Here is a 21,971-nt window from a genome sequence, read left to right as displayed (position 1 = left end):
AAAACAAATGAAGGAAATGATAGCAAAGATCAATAAAACTAAAAGCTGGTTCTTTGAGAAGATAAACAACATTGGTAAACCATTAGCCAGACTCATCAAGAAAAAAAGGGAGAAGACTCAAATCAATAGACTTAGAAATGAAAAAGGAAAAGTAATAACTGACACTGCAGAAATACAAAGGATCATTGAGAGATTATTACAAGTAACTATATGCCAGTAAAATGGACAACCTAAAAGAAATGGACAAATTCTTAGAAGAGCACAACCTTCCAAGATGGAACCAGGAAGAAATAGAAAATATAAACAGAAAAATCACAAGCACTGAATTTGAAACTGTGATTAAAAATCTTCCAACAAACAAAAGCCCAGGACCAGATGGCTTCACAGGTGAATTCTATCAAACATTTAGAGAAGAGCTAACACCTATCCTTCTCATACTCTTCCAAAATATAGCAGAGGGAGGAACACTCCCAAACTCATTCTACGAAGCCACCATCACCCTGATACCAAAACCAGACAAAGATGTCACAAAAAAGAAAACTACAGGCCAGTATCACTGAGGAACATAGATGCAAATATCCTCAACAAAATACTAGCAAACAATCCAACAGCACATTAAAAGGATCATACACCATGATCAAGTGGGGTTTATCCCAGGAATGCAAGGATTCTTCAATATATGCAAATCAGTCAATGTGACACACCATATTAACAAATAGAAGGAGAAAAGCCATACAGTCATCTCAATAGATGCAGAAAAAGCTTTCAACAAAATTCAGCACCATTTATGATAAAAACTCTTTCGAGTAGGCATAGAGGAAACTTACCTCAACATAATAAAAGCCATATATGACAAACCCACAGCCAACATCGTTCTCAGTGTTGAAAAATTGAAACCATTTCCACTAAGTTCAGGAGCAAGACAAGGTTGCCCACTCTTACCACTATTATTCAACGTAGTTTTGGAAGTTTTAGCCACAGCAATCAGAGAAGAAAAAGAAATAAAAGGAATTCAAATTGGAAAAGAAGTAAAACTGTCACTGTTTGCAGATATTTGATGCTATACATAGAGAATCCTAAAGATGCTATCAGAAAACTACTAGAGCTAATCAATGAATTTGGTATAGTAGCAGTGTACAAAATTAATGCACAGAAATCTCTTGCATTCCTGTACACTAATGATGAAAAATCTGAAAGAGAAATTAAAGAAACACTCCCATTTACCATTGCAACAAAAAGAATAAAATACCTAGGAATAAACCTACCCAAGGAGACAAATTAAAGATCATACAGATAGATGGAGAGATATACCATGTTCTTGGATTGGAAAAATCAACATTGTGAACATGACTATACTACCTAATGCAATCTGCAGATTTAATGCAATCCCTATCAAGCTACCATTGACATTTTTCACAAAACTAGAACAAAAAATTTCATAATTTGTATGGAAACCCAAAAGACCCCGAATAGCCAAAACAATACTGAGAAAGAAAAACAGAACTGGAGGTATCAGGCTTCCTGACTTCAGACTATACTACAAAGCTACAGTAATCAAGACAATATGGTACTGGCACAAAAACAGAAATATAGATCAATGGAACAGGGTACAAAGCCAAGAGAGAAACCCACGGACATACGGTCACCTTATCTTTGATAAAGTAGTCAAGAATATACAGTGGAGAAAAGACACCCTCTTCAATAAGTGGTGCTGGGAAAACTGGATAGCTACATGTAGAAGAATGAAATTAGAACACTCCCTAACGCCATACACAAAAATAAACTCAAAATGGATTAAAGACCTAAATGTAAGGCCAGACACTATAAAACTCTCAGAGGAAAACATAGGCAGAACACTGTATGACATAAATCATAGCAAGATCCTTTTTGACCCACCTCCTAGAGAAATGGAAATAAAAACAAAAATAAACAAATGGGACCTAATGAAACTTCAAAGCTTTTGCACAGCAAAGGAAACCATTAAAAAGATGAAAAGACAGCCCTCAGAATGGGAGAAAATATTTGCGAACAAAGCAAATGACAAAGGATTAAAATCCAAAATATATAAGCAGCTTATGCAGCTCAATATCAAAAAGACAAACAACCCAATCCAAAAATGGGCAGAAGATCTAAATCAACATTTCTCCAAAGAAGATAGACAGATTGCCCACAAACACATGAAAGGATGCTCAACATCACTAATCATTAGAGAAATGCAAACCAAAACTACAATGAGGTATCACCTCACACTGGTCAGAATGGCCATCATGAAAAAATCTGCCAACTATAAATGCTGGAGAGGGTGTGGAGAAAAGGAAACACTCTTGCACTGCTGGTGGGAATGTTAATCGTTGGTACAGCCACTATGGAGAACAGTATGGAGGTTTCTTAAAACACTACAAATAGAACTACCATATGACCCAGCAATCCCACTACTGGGCATATACCGTGAGAACACCATAATTCAAAAAGAGTCATGTACCACAATGTTCATTGCAACTCTATTTACAATAGCCAGGACATGGAAGTAACCTAAGTGTCCATCAACAGATGAATGGATAAAGAAGATGTGGCACATATATACAATGGAATATTACTCAGCCATAAAAAGAAATGAAATTGAGTTATTCGTAGTGAGGTGGATGGACCTAGAGACTGTCATACAGAGTGAAATAAGTCAGAAAGAGAAAAACAAATACCATATGGAACACATATATATTGAATCTAAAAAAAAAATGGTTCTGAAGAACCTAGCGGCAGGACAGAGATCTTATATCTATTTCTGAAATACCTGACTACACATGTAACCCTTTAGGTAGAACTTAATCTTTCAGCAGCTGTTTGCAATTTTTTCAATATAAGATTCCTAGGACTGTGGAACCTTAAGCACTTTAATTCTGCCATGATTTACTGGATCTTACAGAAGTGATGGGACCATTTTATAGAATAAAAAATGGGTCACAGTTGCATTACTGGACTCACAGGAGCCATAAGGCAATACACCTTTTAAACAGAGAAGAAAAGTAAGGATGTGAGGATTCTATATTATACTATCCTTTGTTTTTCCTTTTCAATCTTTAGCTTTCATGATGCATCTTGTCACTTTCCCCAGAGCCCTTTTTGTGTCACTCTCAATAAAGATTATTAAAGTGGAATGCTATATCCAGATTCATTGTTATGCTAACAAATGCACAAGATTTTCTTCATAGTGTTTCTGTATTTTATTTAAAAACTCAAGATAATTGAGAAGCATAAAATCTGTGTTCACAAACCACATCTTTTCCTACACAGATTGACCTATATTCATCTCATCATCACTACTACTAAATGGTACCAGTTTATAAAATTATTTTTATTATAGCCAATTTCTTCATCATCAGAACACTGTGGAGGTCTGTGGGTCTTTTGTGTATGCTCTTAATGACAACACATCTACATCTTATTTAAAACTATTCTGAATAGATGACAATTTACGTTTCCACTGCATTCTCTCCTCAAGGACAACTTCTCCCTTTCCCCTTATTGTAGAAAACGAATTCTTATCCTGGATTTAATGAATGTAGTATAGTATGTGAGTGTGAAAGTTTCAAAAATCCCTTAAAACTGTGAAATGTTGGGAATTGGCACTTGGTTTTCTTTTCTCTCTCTCCTTCTTTCACAGGTTTCTTCAGAGTCCATAGACTCTAAAATGCTTCTGGCTTCCCAGGGAAATTCCAGTATAATGTAGGAACTGGTGTCACAGTCTACAAATAGTAATTCATCTGTAAGCACCATTTTTGAGTTTCCCTTTGTAAGGTACCATAGTACATCTTTCCTAATGCCCTCACTTACATTTGAAAAACAAATGAGAACATCTCTTGCAATACATCTGCTAATACTTCTAGTGCTACACTTCTTGCAGAAAGAGAAGTAGAAGCAGGTTTTGACATAAGGATAGGGAAAGAGGACAAATGTCTGTGTGGAATTTAGGGGTGCTTTCACAATGTAGTGTTCCTAATAGACTTTAGCCCCCACTAAGTTGCCCCAGTAAAGATACAATACTGTAGAATGCTGAGATTTCTCTTTTCATAAAGGAATGTATCCATAGAAGTGTGAACACATTGTCATTTGTAACTTTACATTTATTGATTTCCCATGATTACCTGATGAACTATTTACAAGGAAAGACCAGCCCTGAGCATACAAATGGTTAAATAGATGGTGAATATTGAAGAGTAGCTGTTGAATATGGCAACTTCTTAGCCCAGATCTGAGTAAGACATAAATTGAGGATGGGAGAGGGACAGTTCTAGATATGTGGTGAGAAGAAGTCTCAGCTCTCAAGAAAAAAAAAGAAGGAAGAGAAGAGAGGGTGTCTTTCTCCTACACGATTTTTCTGACTCATTTTTAACCATAATAAGGCTACATCCATAGAGACATATTGCATCTGTACCTTTTCCACATCAACAGAAAGAGAATTTAAATTGCATAAATCACTAAGGCAGTAGTTTTGCATCTTACCTGGCTATACAGGAGTTCTTTCTGAAATGCAGCCACATGTTCTATCTAGGGAAATGCTTCTCAGTTATCTGGATTGAAGGATGAACTTTTTTTTTTTCAATCTTTCATGGACCAGTACTTTTGTAAAATACAATAAAAATGAATCAGGAGAAAAAATGAAATAAAAAGACACAAAATTCAATTTCCACTTTGTTATCAATAGATTCAGCAGGCATAAAATTACTCTGTTCAGCAGACGTTGAAAATGGACTTGAGGACACGGGGTGGGGGGGGAAGGGTAAGCTGGGACGAAGTGAGAGAGTGGCATGGACATATATACACTACCAAAGGTAAAATAGATAGCTAGTGGGAAGCAGCCACATAGCACAGGGAGATCAGCTCAGTGCTTTATGACCACCTAGAGGGGTGGGATAGGGAGGGTGGGAGGGAGATGCAAGGGAGGAGATATGGGGATATATGTATATGTATGGCTGATTCACATTGTTATAAAGCAGAAACTAACACACCATTGTAGAGCAATTATACTCCAATAAAGGTGTTAAAAAAAATTTCTCAATTGCTGTGCAATTTCTAAACGATTACTATCAAATTCTGCACATCATTGCAGACCCGTGACAGACGTTTTGCAGACCATCACTAGTTGGTATATCACTGTTAAGTGGCATTGCTTTAAAGGGTAGGGAGAGCAGCGCACAAAGAGAAAACTGAAAGGTGGGCTTCTGGACCTTTATACCCAATAGAGAGGGATTCTGCCTTGTAACTCTTTCTCATATCGGAACTCTGCTTAAGATGGGCTTTGAAGTATGTTTCACCTGCTTACAAACAAAATTAAAGCTCATTCACATGCTAGATGGAAATTCACATACGCACCCTTTAATTTTGTTCTCAAAGGATTCTCAGACTTAAAAATATTCTGTTAATTTTGTGGACTCTTTTTGCTTATAAGATTGTCTTTTTCTGCTTATTTCATTTACCATGATGCTTTTTATTTTCTTTTATACAACAGTTAGGTAGGCCTTTATTGATTTTAAAACTATATGTATGTAGTCAAGGTTATATTTTCAATGAATTTTGTTTCAATATAGTAGACAATTTCCGTTATTAGTTTGGAAATTATTAGAATGTAAGTGATGAATTGGATAGGTGGGATTGAAAACACCTTATATAATCTTGTGTTGTGCAACAATCTTATATATATACTTTTAAATTCCTTTAAGGGAGAATCTACATTTTGTGTTCTAGACAGAAATACTTGTGCACATCTTAAATAGACCTAAAAGTAATCTCCTTTTCTAAGCTTTACAAACTTATTTCTGGTCTTGTTTTCTACTTCTCTTTATCAGACTGATCCTGTCAAATCTGCTAGTTTTATCTTCCTATCAGACTTAATACCCTTATCAATAATAACTTTAGACAAAAAGACAAACAAAAAAGAAATGTATGTTAGAATAAAAGTCATGGCTCTGTATTAGCTACATACTAGAGAATCAGACACCCAATAAAATACAAAAGAAAAAGAAAAGTAAAGCTCAAGACCCCTAAGTTACCAACTTAATGCAACTTTTCATTTCTCATCTTGGGTTTCCTTGTATATCTATTGATATACAACACTCAAGATTGATCACAGATTAATGCTGGAGTATTAAGTATTACTTGTAGCACTTACTTTTCCCCAAAACTCCATGCATTTTATTTTTCATAAGTCAGGATAAATTCAATACATACTGTGTGAAAGATAGTCAGCTGACCTCTGTGTGTGTGTCTTCTAGATGTATCTTTGGATAAAATCAGTTGCTTGTCTTAACTGCTAGAAAATTTCCTGGAAGAAAAGTTAAAAAAAAAACCCTTAGATACCTGGTCAGTCATGTGATCCATCCTCTGCCAGTGCAGGAAAATCCAACTCTCTCATTTAATTCTTCCCACATTTTATGTCTTTTCATTTCTTCTCTGTCATGGTTGGTTAGTGAGGTTGCATACTGATGAGAAAAGGCTGTGAGGAACAAAGAACATTTATTCTAACTGGAAAAGACATCAGGACAATGTTAAAAAAAAAAAAGGTCTTAGGACAATTATATAACCTTTTGCTGGTTATAAATAAAGGAGTTTAAGAGAAGGGAAGAACAAGGTGAGATTTAGTGATGGGAACCAGAATCCAAGAGAAACCTAGAAGCATGTGCTCTCTTAACTCTCTTGATTGATTCGTCATACAGAGTGAAGTAAGTCAGAAAGACAAAAACAAATATCGTATATTAACGCATATATGTGGTATCTGAAAAAAATTGGTATAGACGATCTTCTTTACAAAGCAGAAATAGAGACACAGACATAGAGAACAAATGTATGGATACCAAGGTGGGATGAATTGGGAGATTGGGAATGACATATATACACTGTTGATACTATGTATAAAATAGGTAATGAATGAGAAGCTACTGTATAACACAGGGAACTCTACTCATTGCTCTGTGGTGACCTAAATAGAAAGGAAATCCAAAAAAGAGGGGATATATGTATACGTATAGCTAATTCACTTTGCTGTACAGTAGAAACTAACATAACATTGTAAAGCAACTATACTCCGATGAAAATTTTTTAAAAAAGAAACCATATATGTAATTTTTATAAGAAAAACTTTAATGCAATTGCAAGAAAATGCCCTGGAGCCAAGGAGTTTGTTTAATGCACTATTGTTGAGCTTCATGTCATAAAATGGAAAACCAAAACATCAATATATTCAGAGTTGTTAGGCGATAATACAAACTAATGTATTTCAAATTTTCACAAAGAAAAGTTCCGTAAGACAGTGTTTTTTTAATAGCATATCCATATGATCACTGTGAGATTTCAGATGTTTTAAGTAGATTCTGCTTTCCTCACAAACTGAAGCCACAGAGCTCCTTTATCCACAAAAGTTTACATTAAAACTTTATTTTTGATGTAAAATTGAAGATTATTCATATTTAAATGCATACTACAATGAAGATATTAAGAAAAGAATATTGACTATTGCTATGAGTCTACTAAAATGCCATTTGTTTGACTTTACTTGTCTTTTCTAACAATATTGTCAGTTACATGAATGGAGATGTAGAAGGAATAATATTCAAATATATGGTTGATATAAACTGAGAAGGAAAACTAGTATGCTTTTAAGAAATAGTGTTTTAAATATTGGGTGAATGCTAAGTTGATGGAATTTAGCCTGTATAAAAATTATGTCTTGCATTTAGATTAAAATAATAGCAGTTGTCTAGACGATTGAGGGGGTCTCTCTTCAGTTTCCACATTAATGTAACCAGGAGATTTCAGTGACCGAACACAGATTCTATTGGAGCAAACATTGAGACGGAATTTATCAAAACCCACATGTGATTTCCAGACCTCTTTAATAAAAGTACAATCATTAGATCAGTAAAACTAATTGTTCTTCACTATTTTGCAGAGGTTAGCCAAATATGGAGCATGGATTTAAATTTAAGGCACATTGTTTTAATAGAAAATTAACATCTCAAATGTGTAATCAGAATGATGATCTGGAATCTAGGATGTATAAATAAGCATTGATGAACCGGTACTATCCAATCTGTACAAAAGAAAATCAAGAGGATAACTTGAGCCAGATTCAGATATCTCAAGAGACCTCAGGGAGAACACACTTGTGTGATTCTCCTCCAGAGGGCTGGTTTGGTGGTAGTTAGAGGGTTTTGTGTAAAGAGGAACTGCATGGTAAAGCAGCTAAATGCTGGAGCCAGACTCCCTGGGTTTAAATCCGGTCTCCTTTGCTACCTAGATGTGCAGTATCAGGATTGGCTTTTTCAGCTTTTCTGTGTATCTTATGCTCCTAACCAAGAAAAAGAACAGTGTAAAGAGCTCTTGTGAATACTACAAATCAGTGCAAGTAAAGCATTTGGAACATTGTCTGAGCGTTTGGAATATTAACGAAGGCTCAGTAAATATTAGCTTCTACTCTACGTAGAGAATGGACTTGTGGTTGCCAAGGGGGAGGAGGGGTGGGAGAGGGATGGATTGTGATTTTGGGATTAGCAGAAGCAAACTATTACATATAGAACAACAAGGTTCTACTGTACAGCACAGGGAACTATATTCAATACCCTGTGATAAACCATAATGGAAAAGAACTTGAAAAAGAATGTATATATATACATGTGTAACTAAATCTCTTTGCTGTACAGCAGAAATGAACACAACATTGTAAATCAACTATACGTCAATAAAATAAATTTAAAAAATACTAGCATCCACTCTAGATTTTAAATCTCCCCAACAACAAAAGTGATTGTGAGAAATCCTCACTCTGATAATTCAAGTATGCAAGCTTTTGCTTCCTGTAAACAAATTGTAGACTCTTTGCCCCAGTTTCTCACTGATATTTGTGACATTTAAAGTCCTTGTTAATCGTGAGTCATTCATTATTAGGTATTTACATCTATGTGACACTTTTTACAGAATTTTGAAGAATGAGGTTATTAGGTGCACAATTAGGTATCAGGCAATGTGAATCATTCTATTTCACTCCTCTTATTACTTTTTTTGTGTGGTTGCTCCTTTTTTGTCCTTCTCAAAACCCTTCTCTCCTCAAGTTAATACAGTTTTTTAATTCATTCAGCTAAGATGTAAATAATTGTTACTTTGAAAAGTAATTTTCCCAGGAGATGTATTTATAGTTATTTTTAATATAACAGATGTTCCCAAACTATCTAAAGGACTGAATATCTAATTTGAAATTTTTATTAATGGCAGCTGTTTGGAAGAAGACTTAAATTATTAAGCAAAAGTCACTAATTCATCTAATTTTGAAGAAAGATAATGCCATTGGGCCTCTACACCTCTTAGGAAGGGGTGATAGACTACAAAGAAAGGATCTGGGAAAAGTAATTATTCATTCATTCACTCAGCACAAACGTGGTATATAGTCACTGTAATGTTCTAGAGCAGCAGTCCCCAACCTTTTTGGCACCAGGGACTGGTTTCGTGGAAGACGATGTTTCCACGGATGGGGGCGGTGGGGTGCGGGGAGATGGTTCAGGAGGTAATGCAAGCGATGGGGAGTGATGGGACCCACCACTCACCTCCTGCTGTGCGGCCTGGTTCCTAACAGGCTGCGGACCGCTACCAGTCAGTGGCCCGGGAGTTGGGGACCCCTGTTCTAGAGACTCCCTCTTAGTCTTTTCATTGGTTCATCTTCATAGATAAGAAGTTGCCACATCTCTTTCTTGGCCTCTTCTCTTTCCAAGTAATATTTTCTCCATTTGTGTCTCCCTCCTTAATATTTTTAAAGCTTCATTTACCATCATATGTCTAATGAATCCCCATTTTTAAATCTCCAAACCACACCCATATATCCAAATTCCTATTCAACTTGTCCAGTTGTAAAGCTTTACATGAGCAACAAACGCTTCATTCTCAAAACTGAATCGAACAGTTTTGTTTTCCTCCTCCTATAAGTCCAGGTTTCCCTGTAGCATGCAAAAGAATCTCCGGTTGAACAAGACGAAGCCTGAGTCCTGCTTTAATCCTCTCTCTCTCTCTCTCTCCCTCACCCCCCCATATCCAATCTAGCATTGAGCACTGCACATTTTACCTGCAAATATCTCTCAATTCTTTATGTGCCTCTGCAATCAATAACCTCTGCCACAGTCCCTAGAAAAATCCAGAAGGTGGCTGACTTCTCCGCCCCTTTTCAGTACATTCCCCACAACGAAACCAAAAACTGCAAACGGGAAATGTTTTTTCTCTTTCCTTATTTTTAGACAGGTTTGACATAATAAACTGCACATATTTAAATTTTACAATCTGATATGTTTTGACATATGTATAATGTCTGAAATGATCGAAACAATCATAGAAATGGACACACCGCACAAAATTTTCCTCTGCCCCTTGTACACGTCGTCTTATTCTCTATTCCCTTTGCTCCAGGCAGCTGCTGAGCTGCTTTCTTTCACTATAAATCTCTCTGGATTTTTTAGAATCGTATATAAATGGAACCATGCAGTGTATTCTCTTTTCTGTCTGGCTTTGCTTACTTAGCATAGTTACTTTGAGATTTATCTACATTGTGTGTAATGATAGTTTATTCCTTTGTATTAATGAGTAACATTCCATTTTATGGATATACCCCTAATTGTTTATCTGTTTGCCTGTTGATGGATATTTGAGTTTTTTCCAGTTTGGTGCTATTAGGGGTATAGCTGCAGAGTATTGTGTGTGGATATATATTCATTTGGGCAAATAATACCTAGGAGTAGGATGGAAGGGTCACATGGTAGCCTTATATTTCACTTTTTAAGAAACTGCAAATGTGTTTTCCAAGCTAGTTGTATGACTCAAAACAGCTAAGTGTGGAAGTTTCATTTGACAAATCAGCAGCAGCACTTATGCTCAATCTTTTTAATCTTAAATTTTCTTCTGGGTGTGTTTTGGTGTCCCATTGTGGTTTCAAAGTGCATTTCTCTAATGATGAATGATATAGAACTCTTTTCATCTGATTGTTTTCCACCCACATGTCTTCTTTAGCAAAGTATCCATTCAAGTGTTTTGCCTACTTCTTAAAAATTGGTTCTATGCTTCTTAATATTGAATTGTAAGAGTTTTTCATATACTCTAGATAGATTTCCTTTGTCAGATATATGTTTTATAAATACTTGCTGCCAGTCTGTGACCTGCCTTTTCATTATATTATATAAAATATAATTATATTGTTAAAAATATATTAACAATGTCTTTTAAAGAGCAAAATTTTCATTTTGATGAAGTGCAATTTATTGATTTATTTTCTTGTAGTTTGTATTTAAGAATCTTTGTAAGCCAATGGTTACTTAAAGTTTCACCTATGATTTCTTCTAGAAATGTCATAGGTTCAGGTTTTAAATTAGTTGTATGATCTATTTTAGTTAATTAGTATATGTAGTGTCAGGTAAAGGTTGAGGCTCATTTCTTTTAAGCCAGCATCACTTTTTTAAAAGATTGTAATTTATCCCATTGTATTGCCTTGGTACCTTTGCCAAAAATCAATTGATCATATAAGTGTGTATTTCTACTCTTTATGCTATACCTTTGATCTGTGTATCTACCTTTGCTTCAATACCTCACTGCCTTGATTACTATAACATTATAAGTCTTGAAGTCGGGTACAGTAGGTTCTTCCTTTGTTCTTTTTCAGAGTTCTTGCTATTCTATGTTCCTTGTATATCCATATGAATTTTAGCATCAATTTGCTGAAAAAAGCCTACTGAGCATTATTGAACTGACAGGTTGATTTGAAGAGAGTTAATAGTTAATAAGAGTTAATATTTACTGATATTCCATATTATGATTCATGAGCATGACATGTTACTCCATTTACTTAGGTCTTCTTTAATTTCTCTCAGGAATATTTTGCAATTTTAAGTTTAAAGAAATAATCTCAGTATTTTAGTTTATTGAGGCTGTTTCCTATTATGTCATTTAGGCTGGGAGCAAAATTTTCCTTAATTATTATTTTCTTATTTCTTTAGTATTGGTTAGGTTTACTGTTTGCCATAGATTTTACAAGATATTATAGATTTTAAGGATCTGGGTTGTGTCATTTTCCTCTAAAATATGGTTTGTTCTGGAAGATACTTAAATTCCTAGTAGTTGATCTTGTCAACACTTGCATTTTTAGCTTCATAAAGGGGAGTCTATCTCAACTCTGCCCTTACTCCTAACGTATGGTTCTTCCTCCTAGGGCGTGGTCTTTGGTGTCTCTACTAAAAGATGAAGGTTTCTTCACTTTTGCCACTGCTAAATTCTAGCATGTCTTCAGGACTTTGTGGCTTCTGAAATTGCTACTCAGCTTCCCAGAGTACATCCTTGTACAAGGCCAGCTTAGGAAACAGCCAAGTACATTAAAGCTTGTTTTTCTTCAGTTTACTGCCCCTTGCCCACCCACAAAAATCAGAGCTGTCTTGAGTCCTAAACTGAATGTTTGACATTTTTATGGATCTTATTTCCCTAAATAGAGCCTTTAAAACACCCTCGGAGAGATAGCCTGCTGGTATGCAGGGCTTATTTTCTGAGCTTTCCATTGAGGCTCATCACCTTGGGTTGGTTGCTCTCCAAAGCCTGCAAGTGAAAGGTATTTTGTATATTTTGTCCAGCTTTTATAGTTGTTTATAGTCAGAAGATAAGCTAATTTGTCAAGGCAAGAACAGAAATACTATTTTTCTTTTCAAATGCAAATGTATCATTTATCAGCTCAAAACTCCTATGTTGCCTTCCATTTTTCTTCACAGCGCACCTGATATATCCAGTATTGTCTGACCCCTGCTTGCTTCCTTTACTTCCTTTATTTTACGTCTTCCCAACACACACACATTATACACACCGTGCTCAGTCAGAAGGGCTTCTTTCACTTACTGGGGTGAGTTGATCCCTTACTCATGATGACTTTTGTGTGTGTCTTGTGTTCCATTTACTTGAAATGCTTTCCCCACACCCTCTTTGGCATGTTAATTAAAATTCATCTTTCCGAGAACGTATCAGATATCCTTTCATGACCCCTTCTTTGAATACATCATTTCCCACTGTTAACAGGCCCCCATACTCCCTTACTTTTTTCCTTCAGGGTATTTACTACACTTTGTAGTTAGTTGTTTTTGTTTGTTTGCTTTTGCTTTACTTAATATCTGCTTTTTCCCTTCTGAAGGCAGGGACTCTATGTGTTTTGCACGCACAGAATCTATTCCAAGCAGTCCTTACTTCTCACAGCTCTGATATACAAATATTTTAGTTACCACTGAAATCAGTAGAAACACCAGTGCACAGACGACATGGCTCCAATTTTAGTTACTAGCATGTATTAACTGGGAAGAATTACATAAAGTGCAAACATCATTGCTAACTCTTTTTTTTTTTTTTTTTTTTTTTTTTTTTTTGCGGTACGCGGGCCTCTCACGGCTGTGGCCTCTCCCATTGCGGAGCACAGGCTCCGGACGTGCAGGCTCAGCGGCCGTGGCTCACGGGCCCAGCCGCTCCGTGGCATGTGGGATCTTCCCGGACCGGGGCACGAACCCGTGTCCCCTGCATTGGCAGGTGGACTCTCAACCACTGCGCCACCAGGGAAGCCCCATTGCTAACTCTTTAATCCACGAATCACTCTGTGAATAACGGATGTGCCTGTTTTTTTCCAACGTCTGTCATTGAGTGGTCATTGCGTATCTCTTATTCAGTTCAGGTACAGACAGCACAGCATGTAATTACATTGCCTCCTTGCCTCCCAGTGACAAACCCACATGACATTTTGCAAAAATGCATACTTGGAAAAGAGAGTTGGCCAACAAAGAAAAAGTGCCACTAAGAAATAAAAGTGATGATGCTGGAAGTGCAACTCAAATGGCACATAAACGGAGTTTTCTATAGAAGAGATAAGGGATGCGGGAGTGTTGATGCCGTTTCCCCTCTGTAGACATGAGCTATGCAGTCAGAGGAATTTAGTAAAGGTGAACTTATGGAGATGGATGAGGAAAGTGGTTGTGATAAAAGGCGAAAGTTTAACTAAAGGAAATGGCATGGCAAAAATCTTCATAATTAAAGGAAGTCTGAGAGATATTTCACAACATTAGAAGTGCAAAGGATGAAGTATTGGAAGCTGATCCCAGCTGTCTTAGTCAGCTTGGGCTTTCATAGCAAAGTACTGTAGACTAAGCAGCTTGTGAACAACAGAAATTTATTTCTCATAGATCTGGAGGCTGAAGTTCAAGATCAGGGTGACAGCATGGTCGGATTCTGGTGAGAACCCTCTTCTGGGTTGCAGATGGCTGACTTCTTGTATCCTCACATAGCAGGAAGAGAGATAGCTAGCTCTCTGGCCTCTTCTTATGAGGGTATTAATCCTATTCATGAGGGCTCCACCTTCATGACCTAATTACCTCCCAGAGGCCCCACCTCCAAATTCAGTAATATTGGGATTAGCGTTTCACATGAATTTTGGGGGGACACAAACATTCAGTCCATTGTACCAACTTAGAAAGAAGTATGACAATGACAATTCACCAAGGCATGGAGAAGATGCTCAGTACTTACTCTAAGGTTTTTAAAAAAGAAAATTTAATTGTTAATATTTAAAAGTACAATAGCGTTTTAAATAACAATATACTGGGCTTCCCTGGTGGCGCAGTGGTTGAGAGTCCACCTGCTGATGCAGGGGACACGAGTTCGTGCCCCGGTCCGGGAAGATCCCACATGCCGTGGAGCGGCTGGGCCCGTGAGCCACGGCCGCTGAGCCTGCGCGTCCAGAGCCTGTGCTCCGCAACGGGAGAGGCCACAACAGTGAGAGGCCCGCGTACCGCAACAAAAAAGTACTGAATAAATACTAGTTTTATTTTTTTCATTTTCCCATATATCTATAATGGACAGTAAGAGAGTATTTAATGGTTTAGGGATGCTGAAAATCTAGACTTTGCAGGGCAAAAGTAAAGAGTGAAAGAAACCAAGTGAGGGCTTAGAAATCTGCATGTGGATTCCCCATACATGATTTGGCAAGGGCTAAGTTTTAGATGTGCAGGGCAAGACTTTGGAAACTCTAGCAGAGATTATTTGCTGCATGCCTATGATGTAAGAAGATATGCAATGCAGGGAAACTTTGTGGTGTCAACCAAACTCCAGTAGAGACACTGTGCTGAGTACCTCTGGTATCAGCTAAAAGTCCACAAGGTTTACAGTTTGAGAGTAATGACCACACTGTAGGTGGAACTAGATGCCATTATTAATCTTTTAAAATTTTATCAGAGAACTATTAAAATGAGAAGCAGGTTTATTATATATAGAGAATCAAAACTTTTAGGTGTGAGGTGCTATCTCATTCAGGTTTTGATTTGCATTTCCCTGATGGTTAGCAATGTTGAACATCTTTTCATGTTCCTATTGGTCAACTGCATTTCCTCTTTGGAAAAAATGTCTATTCAGGTTTTCTGCCCATTTTTTAATCGGGTTGTTTGTTTTTTTGATGTTGAGTTGTATGAGCTACTTATATATTTCGGCTATTTACCCCTTATTGGTTATCATTTGCAAATATTTTCTCCCATTCAGTAGATTGTCTTTTCATTTTGTCAGTGGTTTCCTTCACTGTGCAAAAGCTTTTAAGTTTAATTAGGTCCCATTTGTTTATTTTTGCTTTTATTTCCTTTGCTTTAGGAGACATATAGAAAAATATTGCTATGATTTATGTCAAAGAGTGTTCTGTGTTTTCCTCTAGGAGTTTTATGGTTTCTGGCTTTACATTTAGGTTTGTGTTTATTTTTGTATATGGTGTTAGAGAATGTTCTAATGTCATTCCTTTACATGTGGCTGTCTAATTTTCCCAGCACCTCTTATTGAAGAGACTGCCTTTTCTCCATTGTATATTCTTGCCTCCTTTGTCATAGATGAATTGACCATAAGCGTGTGGGCTTATTTCTGTGCTCTCTTTTTGAACATTGTTTTCTATTGTGATTGGTTACTAGAAACTTTATTCCTTTATAAGATAATAGCACTCTGTATGCTTACTTGTTTGTAGCCAGTTGGCTAGGAAGCTATAAGGTTGTGGTGCTATGAAGAAAACTTAAGTTTTGTTTAAGGTCAGAGTTATCATTTCAAGGGAATCAGGACAGTTTTGTGACTATGAGTTATTGGTCTAGGGGCCTATTCAAATTGTGGCCTCCGTTTTGGTTTCTCATTTGCATTAGGAAGCCCATTTTTGGAATGTTGGTTCCAAATCTCCTCAGGCACTTCCCAGGCGTAATCTGAAACCAGCCCCTGTAGGTGAAGGGCATGGAGAGAGAGACCAAAGAAAGAGGCAGAAGTCTCTAGATTGGCAGGTGGCAACTTTAATAAACAAGGGAACTTACTTACAAGGCTGGTCTTGAACACCAAAAGACGAGTAGATCTCTACATTAGCTTGCCAGAATCTGAAAATTTATATAGAGGCTGTAAATATGTGCAGTCACGTACAGTTGAGATAGTCCCATCATCAAGTTATTAACTCAGGGCTGTATCCTTGGGGCAGCTTCTGGGAGTGGAGAAGGCAAAGGGAATGCACATTCTGAGGACAGGGGAGCGGGTGAGGAGCCTCCAATTGCCCAGGTCAAGCTCCAGGGTTCAACTGGTGGTCATGCCTTTTTGATGACTTCCCTCAACATGGTTATATCTAGGAAATATTCTTGCCTTATTAGAATTTGTGGAAGTCATGGATTACCATAATCATAGATTTAAAAAAATACTTTAACTATAATAACCATAATGGTGAAATATTAGCAAAATTAATCATATGTGGTTTTTTCTGTTACAACAAATGTACACAATCCATTAAGAATTTTAAATTACAAAATGTATAAAATTTTAATTCAGATTCTTAAATATCCTCAAGAATAGACAGCTATCATTTTATAAGTGGACATTACCTTGAAATTCTTTTTGTCTTCATTTTACATTAAGGAGAATGAATTCTACAGAGGCAAAGGGATTTGCACACAGCTTCAGATCTCTTTTGTGATGACACCTTAAATCAGTCCTGACTCCCAATCCTTAGTGGAGACTTAAAATCGATGTTGTTTCTATTTCACTTTATTCTCTAAGCTCTGTATCCAGCGGCATAATTCTGCATCACAATGAAGGGAACTTCTCTGCACCAAGATTCTGAGCAAATGGTGTTGATGGGGCTAGCATTTCATTTTGCACGTCTCCAGTCCTATTCTCTTCCCACTCCTCTAACTTATATCTCATATAAATGGCACGTTTCTGTTGCCACAGGTAAAAGGCGCCAGAAATTGGTGCCCTGTATCCACGACTTGGAAAGGAAGAAAAAAAGGCTGATTTGCAGACAATTTTGGGAAAACCATGGTTAAACAGCAAAATTTGGAGGAGTTTCAGCCAAATTAGTAATGTTTATTACAACTTTGTTGAGAGATCCTTGACCAAATGTCCACCAAACCCCTGTCGTCTGACCTGAAATCCCATGCACTTTTTCTTTTTAACATCTTTATTGGAGTATAACTGCTTTACAATGTTGTATTAGTTGCTGCTGTAAAACAAAGTGAATCAGCTATACGTGTACATATATCCCCATATCCCCTCCCTCTTGCGTCTCCCTCTCATCCTCCCTATCCCACCCCTCTAGGTGGCCACAAAGCACCGAGCTGATCTCCCTGTGCTATGCGGCTGCTTCCCACTAGCTATTTTACATTTGGTAGTGTATATATGTCCATGCCACTCTCTCACATCGTCCCACCTTACCCTTCCCCCTCCCCGCGTCCTCAAGTCCATTCTCTACGTCTACATCTTTATTCCTGTCCTGCCTCTAGGTTCTTCAGAATTTTTTTTTTTGGATTCCGTATATATGTGTTAGCATATGGTATTTGTTTTCCTTTTTCTGACTTACTCACTCTGTATGACAGTCTCTAGGTCCATCCACCTCACTACAAATAACTCAATTTCATTTCTTTTTATGGCTGAGTAATATTCCATTGTATATGTGTGCCACATCTTCTTTATCCATTCATCTGTCGATGGACATTTAGGTTGCTTCCATGTCCTGGCTATTGTAAATAGAGCTGCAGTGAACATTGTGGTACATGACTCTTTTTGAATTACGGTTTTCTCAGGGTATATGCCCAGTAGTGGGATTGCTGGGTCATATGGTAGTTCTATTTTTAGTTTTTTAAAGAACCTCCATACTGTTCTCCATCCATAGTGGCTGTATCAATCTACATTCCCACCAACAGTGCAAGAGGGTTCCCTTTTCTCCACACTCTCTCCAGCATTTATTGTTGGCAGATTTTTGATGATGGCCATTCTGATTGGCGTGAGGTGATACCTCATTGTAGTTTTGATTTGCATTTCTCTAATGATTAGTGATGTTGAGCATCCTTTCATGTGTTTGTTGGCAATCTGTGTATGTTCATTGGAGAACTGTCTGTTTAAGTCTTTTGACCATTTTTTGATTGGGTTGTTTTTTTGTTATTGAGTTGTATGAGCTATTTGTACATTTTGGAAATTAAGCCCTTGTTGGTCACATCATTTGCAAATATTTTCTCCTAGTCCACAGGTTTTCTTTTCATTTCGTTTATGGTTCCTTTACTGTGCAAAAGCTTGTAAGTTTGATTAGGTCCCATTCATTTATTTTTGCTTTTTTATTGTCTATTGCCTTTGTAGACTGACCTAAGAAAACATTGGTAAGATTTCTGTCAGAGAATATTTTGCCTATGTTCTCTTCTAGGAGTTTTATGGTGTCGTGTCTTATATTTAAGTCTTTAAATCATTTTGTTTATTTTTGTGCATGGCATGAAGGTGTGTTCTAACTTCATTGATTTACATGCGGCTGTCCAACTTTCCCAAGAGTTAGTATTTTTTAACCTAGATCTGTTTGCTCGTGGAGTTCACTACTCTTATATACCCCTTTATTACTGTGACTGAAATCAGAGCTGGATACTGCTTTTATTCTCACATATGCAAGTTGTACATTCAAGAATTACCATGCTTCGCTTCTAGTGTACACACTCAGATTTCATCATCACCAAGTCCTATCTGTTTTGTTCTTATACAGTCATCCCTTGTATCTGCATGGACTTGGTTCCAGGACTCCCATTGATACCAAAATCTGTGGATGCTCAATCCTTTATATAAAATGGCACAGTATTTGCATATAAACTATGCAGTCCTCCTGTATACTCTTTTTTTTGTTGTTGTTTTTGGTACGCGGGTCTCTCACTGTTGTGGCCTCTCCCGTTGCGGAGCACAGGCTCCGGACGCGCAGGCTCAGTGGCCATGGCTCACAGGCCCAGCCTCTCCGCGGCATGTGGGATCTTCCCAGACCGGGGCACGAACCCGTGTCCCCTGCATCGGCAGGCGGACTCTCAACCACTGCGCCACCAGGGAAGCCCTGTATATATATTTTATATATTTGCTTATATCTATATATCTTTTGAATCTATATGTACCTTCTTATATATATGTAGAAAGACACATATTCTTGCTTTTAACTTTTACTATAAAAGTTTCAAATATATAAACGGAATATTAAAGTGAACAACTATGTACCTCAAGATAGTTAAAACTGTTAAAATCTGAATCTGCAAATGCCCAGAGCACACTCTTCTAATGCTTTAGAGGTAGTCCTGCCAAGGTTGAAGTGATTGAACCCTCCAGAAGTCTGATTTTTCCTTTCACAAAAAATAAGTGTCTCATGTTTCGCCATCAGTCAAACGCAATTGTGAGCCTCTTTGCCACTTCCCCTTTTCCTCTTGTCTCAATGTTTGTAACTTTCCTCTTGTTCGTTTGTAACTAACAATGTAGCCAGTTTGCTGCTGGATTTCAGCTCAGAGCAGGAAAGTAGCTCAGCATCCCAACTACCCACCTTCAGGGAGCCAAACAGAGTGCAGAGGCGGAGTTAAGGCTTGGCTCAGGGTAGAACCAACTGAGGTGGCGGAGGGCGCCCAGGGGATGACAGTTCAGCTTTAAGAACTCTTTCTTTTTAGTCCTGATGAGCATAAAGAATTGCGTACCTGCAGGGCATACATTTGATCGCTAGGTGCTGGCACCAACTGCCAAGGCCGCTGCTCCAGGGTCCTCTCCTCTGGGGAGAGCCCATGCGCCCCGGCAGACATTCCACTTCTGTGCAGTCCGCAGCTGCGGGTTTTGAGCGGTGTATTGCAAAGAACCTGCACACACTGACTTATTAAAAATGCAGCATAGCCCTCTCTGCTGCTTGTCATCCAATGAAAACAAAATTAGTGCGTAGAGGATATTGGAACGTGTTCAAAGTTGCCTTCTCAAGTCTGCCTTCCACCAGCCTCTCTGGCTCTAAAAAGCCCATAATTTATTGGGCCATCATCCTCATTTCATTGATTCCTCCATTTCCTTGCCAAGGGAGGAGGTGGCAACAACAACAAAAATTCTTACCAAAAAATGACTATTCTTTAAAGAGTATTTCGTTTTTTTCACCACCCACTCCTCTCTGACCCCCTCTAGTGGGACAGGTATTAACATGTTTACGAAGTCCCATTTTACAGAGTTCTAGTTAGGAAACTCAGTTCATCCGGGAGGAGAGGAAATCCACTCAGGTGGACCGGTCCACACTGGCCACCTCCCCCGAGGAGGGTGGGCGAACCTGCCGGAATGGGTGGGGGTAGGAGGGTTGCCTCGAGATGGAGACTTAAAGATCTGGGGGCTCAGGCGGGGAGCGCAGCGGAAACCGGGGTCTGGGGCCGCAGGAAACCGGCAGTTTAAGAATTTGCTAACCCTTTGGGACTTCCCTAGAGGTCCCATGGTTAAGACTCCGTGCTTCAACTGCAGGGGGCGCAGGGTCCATCCTTGGTTAGGGAACTAAGATCCCGCATGCCCCGCCGCCGGCCAAAAAAAAAAAAGAGAAAACAATTTGCTGTCTCGTAGCACCTGCTGCTGTGTGTGAAAAAGTGCAAAGAGAGTGTGCCAGAGAAGCACCTAGAAAAGCGCTGGCGTGAGATGAAGGGACAGCGAAGGCGGAGGTCTTGGTGTGGACTGCTGGCGTGGCGGCGATGAGACCGCGAGGTGGGCGATCGTGAAGCCAGGTGACCGTGACGAGTGAGAGGGTCTGGTGCTGCACCTGTCACTGTGCTAGACCTGGTGGAGGATGCTGCGGCAGGTGCTTCGCAGAGGGCTCCAGTCGTTCTGCCACAGGCTGGGCTCGTGCGTGAGCCGGCACCTGGTCTTTTTCCTCACCGTGCCCGCAGTCCTGAACATCACCTTCGGCCTCGGCGCGCTCAACCGCTTCCAGCCCGAGGGCGACCTGGAGCGCCTGGTCGCTCCCAGCCACAGCCTGGCCAAGATCGAGCGCAGCCTGGCCAGCAGACTTTTCCCCCTGGACCAGGCCAAAAGCCAGCTCTATTCGGACTTACACACCCCCGAGAGGTATGGCAGGGTGATCCTCCTCTCCCCATCCGGGGACAATATTTTGCTCCAGGCTGAGGGGATCCTGCAGACCCACCGAGCCGTGCGCTTCTGCCAGTTAAAGAGGCAGCACTTCATTTCTTGCCCTAAGCAAGCAGAGAAAATGCAGAGGTTTCATCTTTAAGACACAGAAGACAATTGCTTCTTTCATTGGAGGAGAAGGTGTGGATAAATTTGGAAGGAAAAACTAAAGTAAAACAATATCAAAGGCACAATTATATATTTATTAGAGGTTGGTTAGTTACTGGAAGGTGGATTGTGAGCCTTCAGCGTTGCCAGGGACTTTTTTCCCTTGCCAAGAGAAATAAACACGTAGCTACCAGCAGCCTGGCTAGAATTTGGTACTGTCTGTACTGATGTATGCCTGTGTGATGGTCAATAATAAGCTTTGACTATAATTGGGATTCCATGAATTTATGTGTGACCGTAGTAGGAATCCCACCAATCACGTATATTTGTGTTTGCATGCAAAAATAGCTGCTCCCTAGGTCTAAATGGAAATAATCATATGCTACATGCTAGGGTTGGCA

General features: G+C 38.6%; 1 protein-coding gene across 1 annotated transcript; it reads left to right on the top strand.

Moving 5' to 3' along the window:
• Window positions 1-21,124: 21,124 nt before the first annotated feature.
• Window positions 21,125-21,565, top strand: LOC112413902 (patched domain-containing protein 4-like). The gene has a single exon (XM_024766076.1). The coding sequence runs from the start codon at window positions 21,125-21,127 to the stop codon at window positions 21,563-21,565; it is 441 nt and encodes a 146-aa protein (XP_024621844.1).
• Window positions 21,566-21,971: the final 406 nt, after the last annotated feature.

This window comes from Neophocaena asiaeorientalis, unplaced genomic scaffold, assembly GCF_003031525.2.
Source record: "Neophocaena asiaeorientalis asiaeorientalis breed wild unplaced genomic scaffold, Neophocaena_asiaeorientalis_V1.1 scaffold46, whole genome shotgun sequence".
Lineage (NCBI taxonomy): Eukaryota > Metazoa > Chordata > Mammalia > Artiodactyla > Phocoenidae > Neophocaena > Neophocaena asiaeorientalis.
Note: the sequence above shows the minus strand (reverse complement) of the source record. Positions and strands in the feature narration are given on the sequence as shown.

Bases quoted from the DNA above. Each gene is read 5' to 3' on its own strand.
- LOC112413902 (XM_024766076.1), top strand. From the start codon at position 21,125: ATGCTGCGGCAGGTGCTTCGCAGAGGGCTCCAGTCGTTCTGCCACAGG.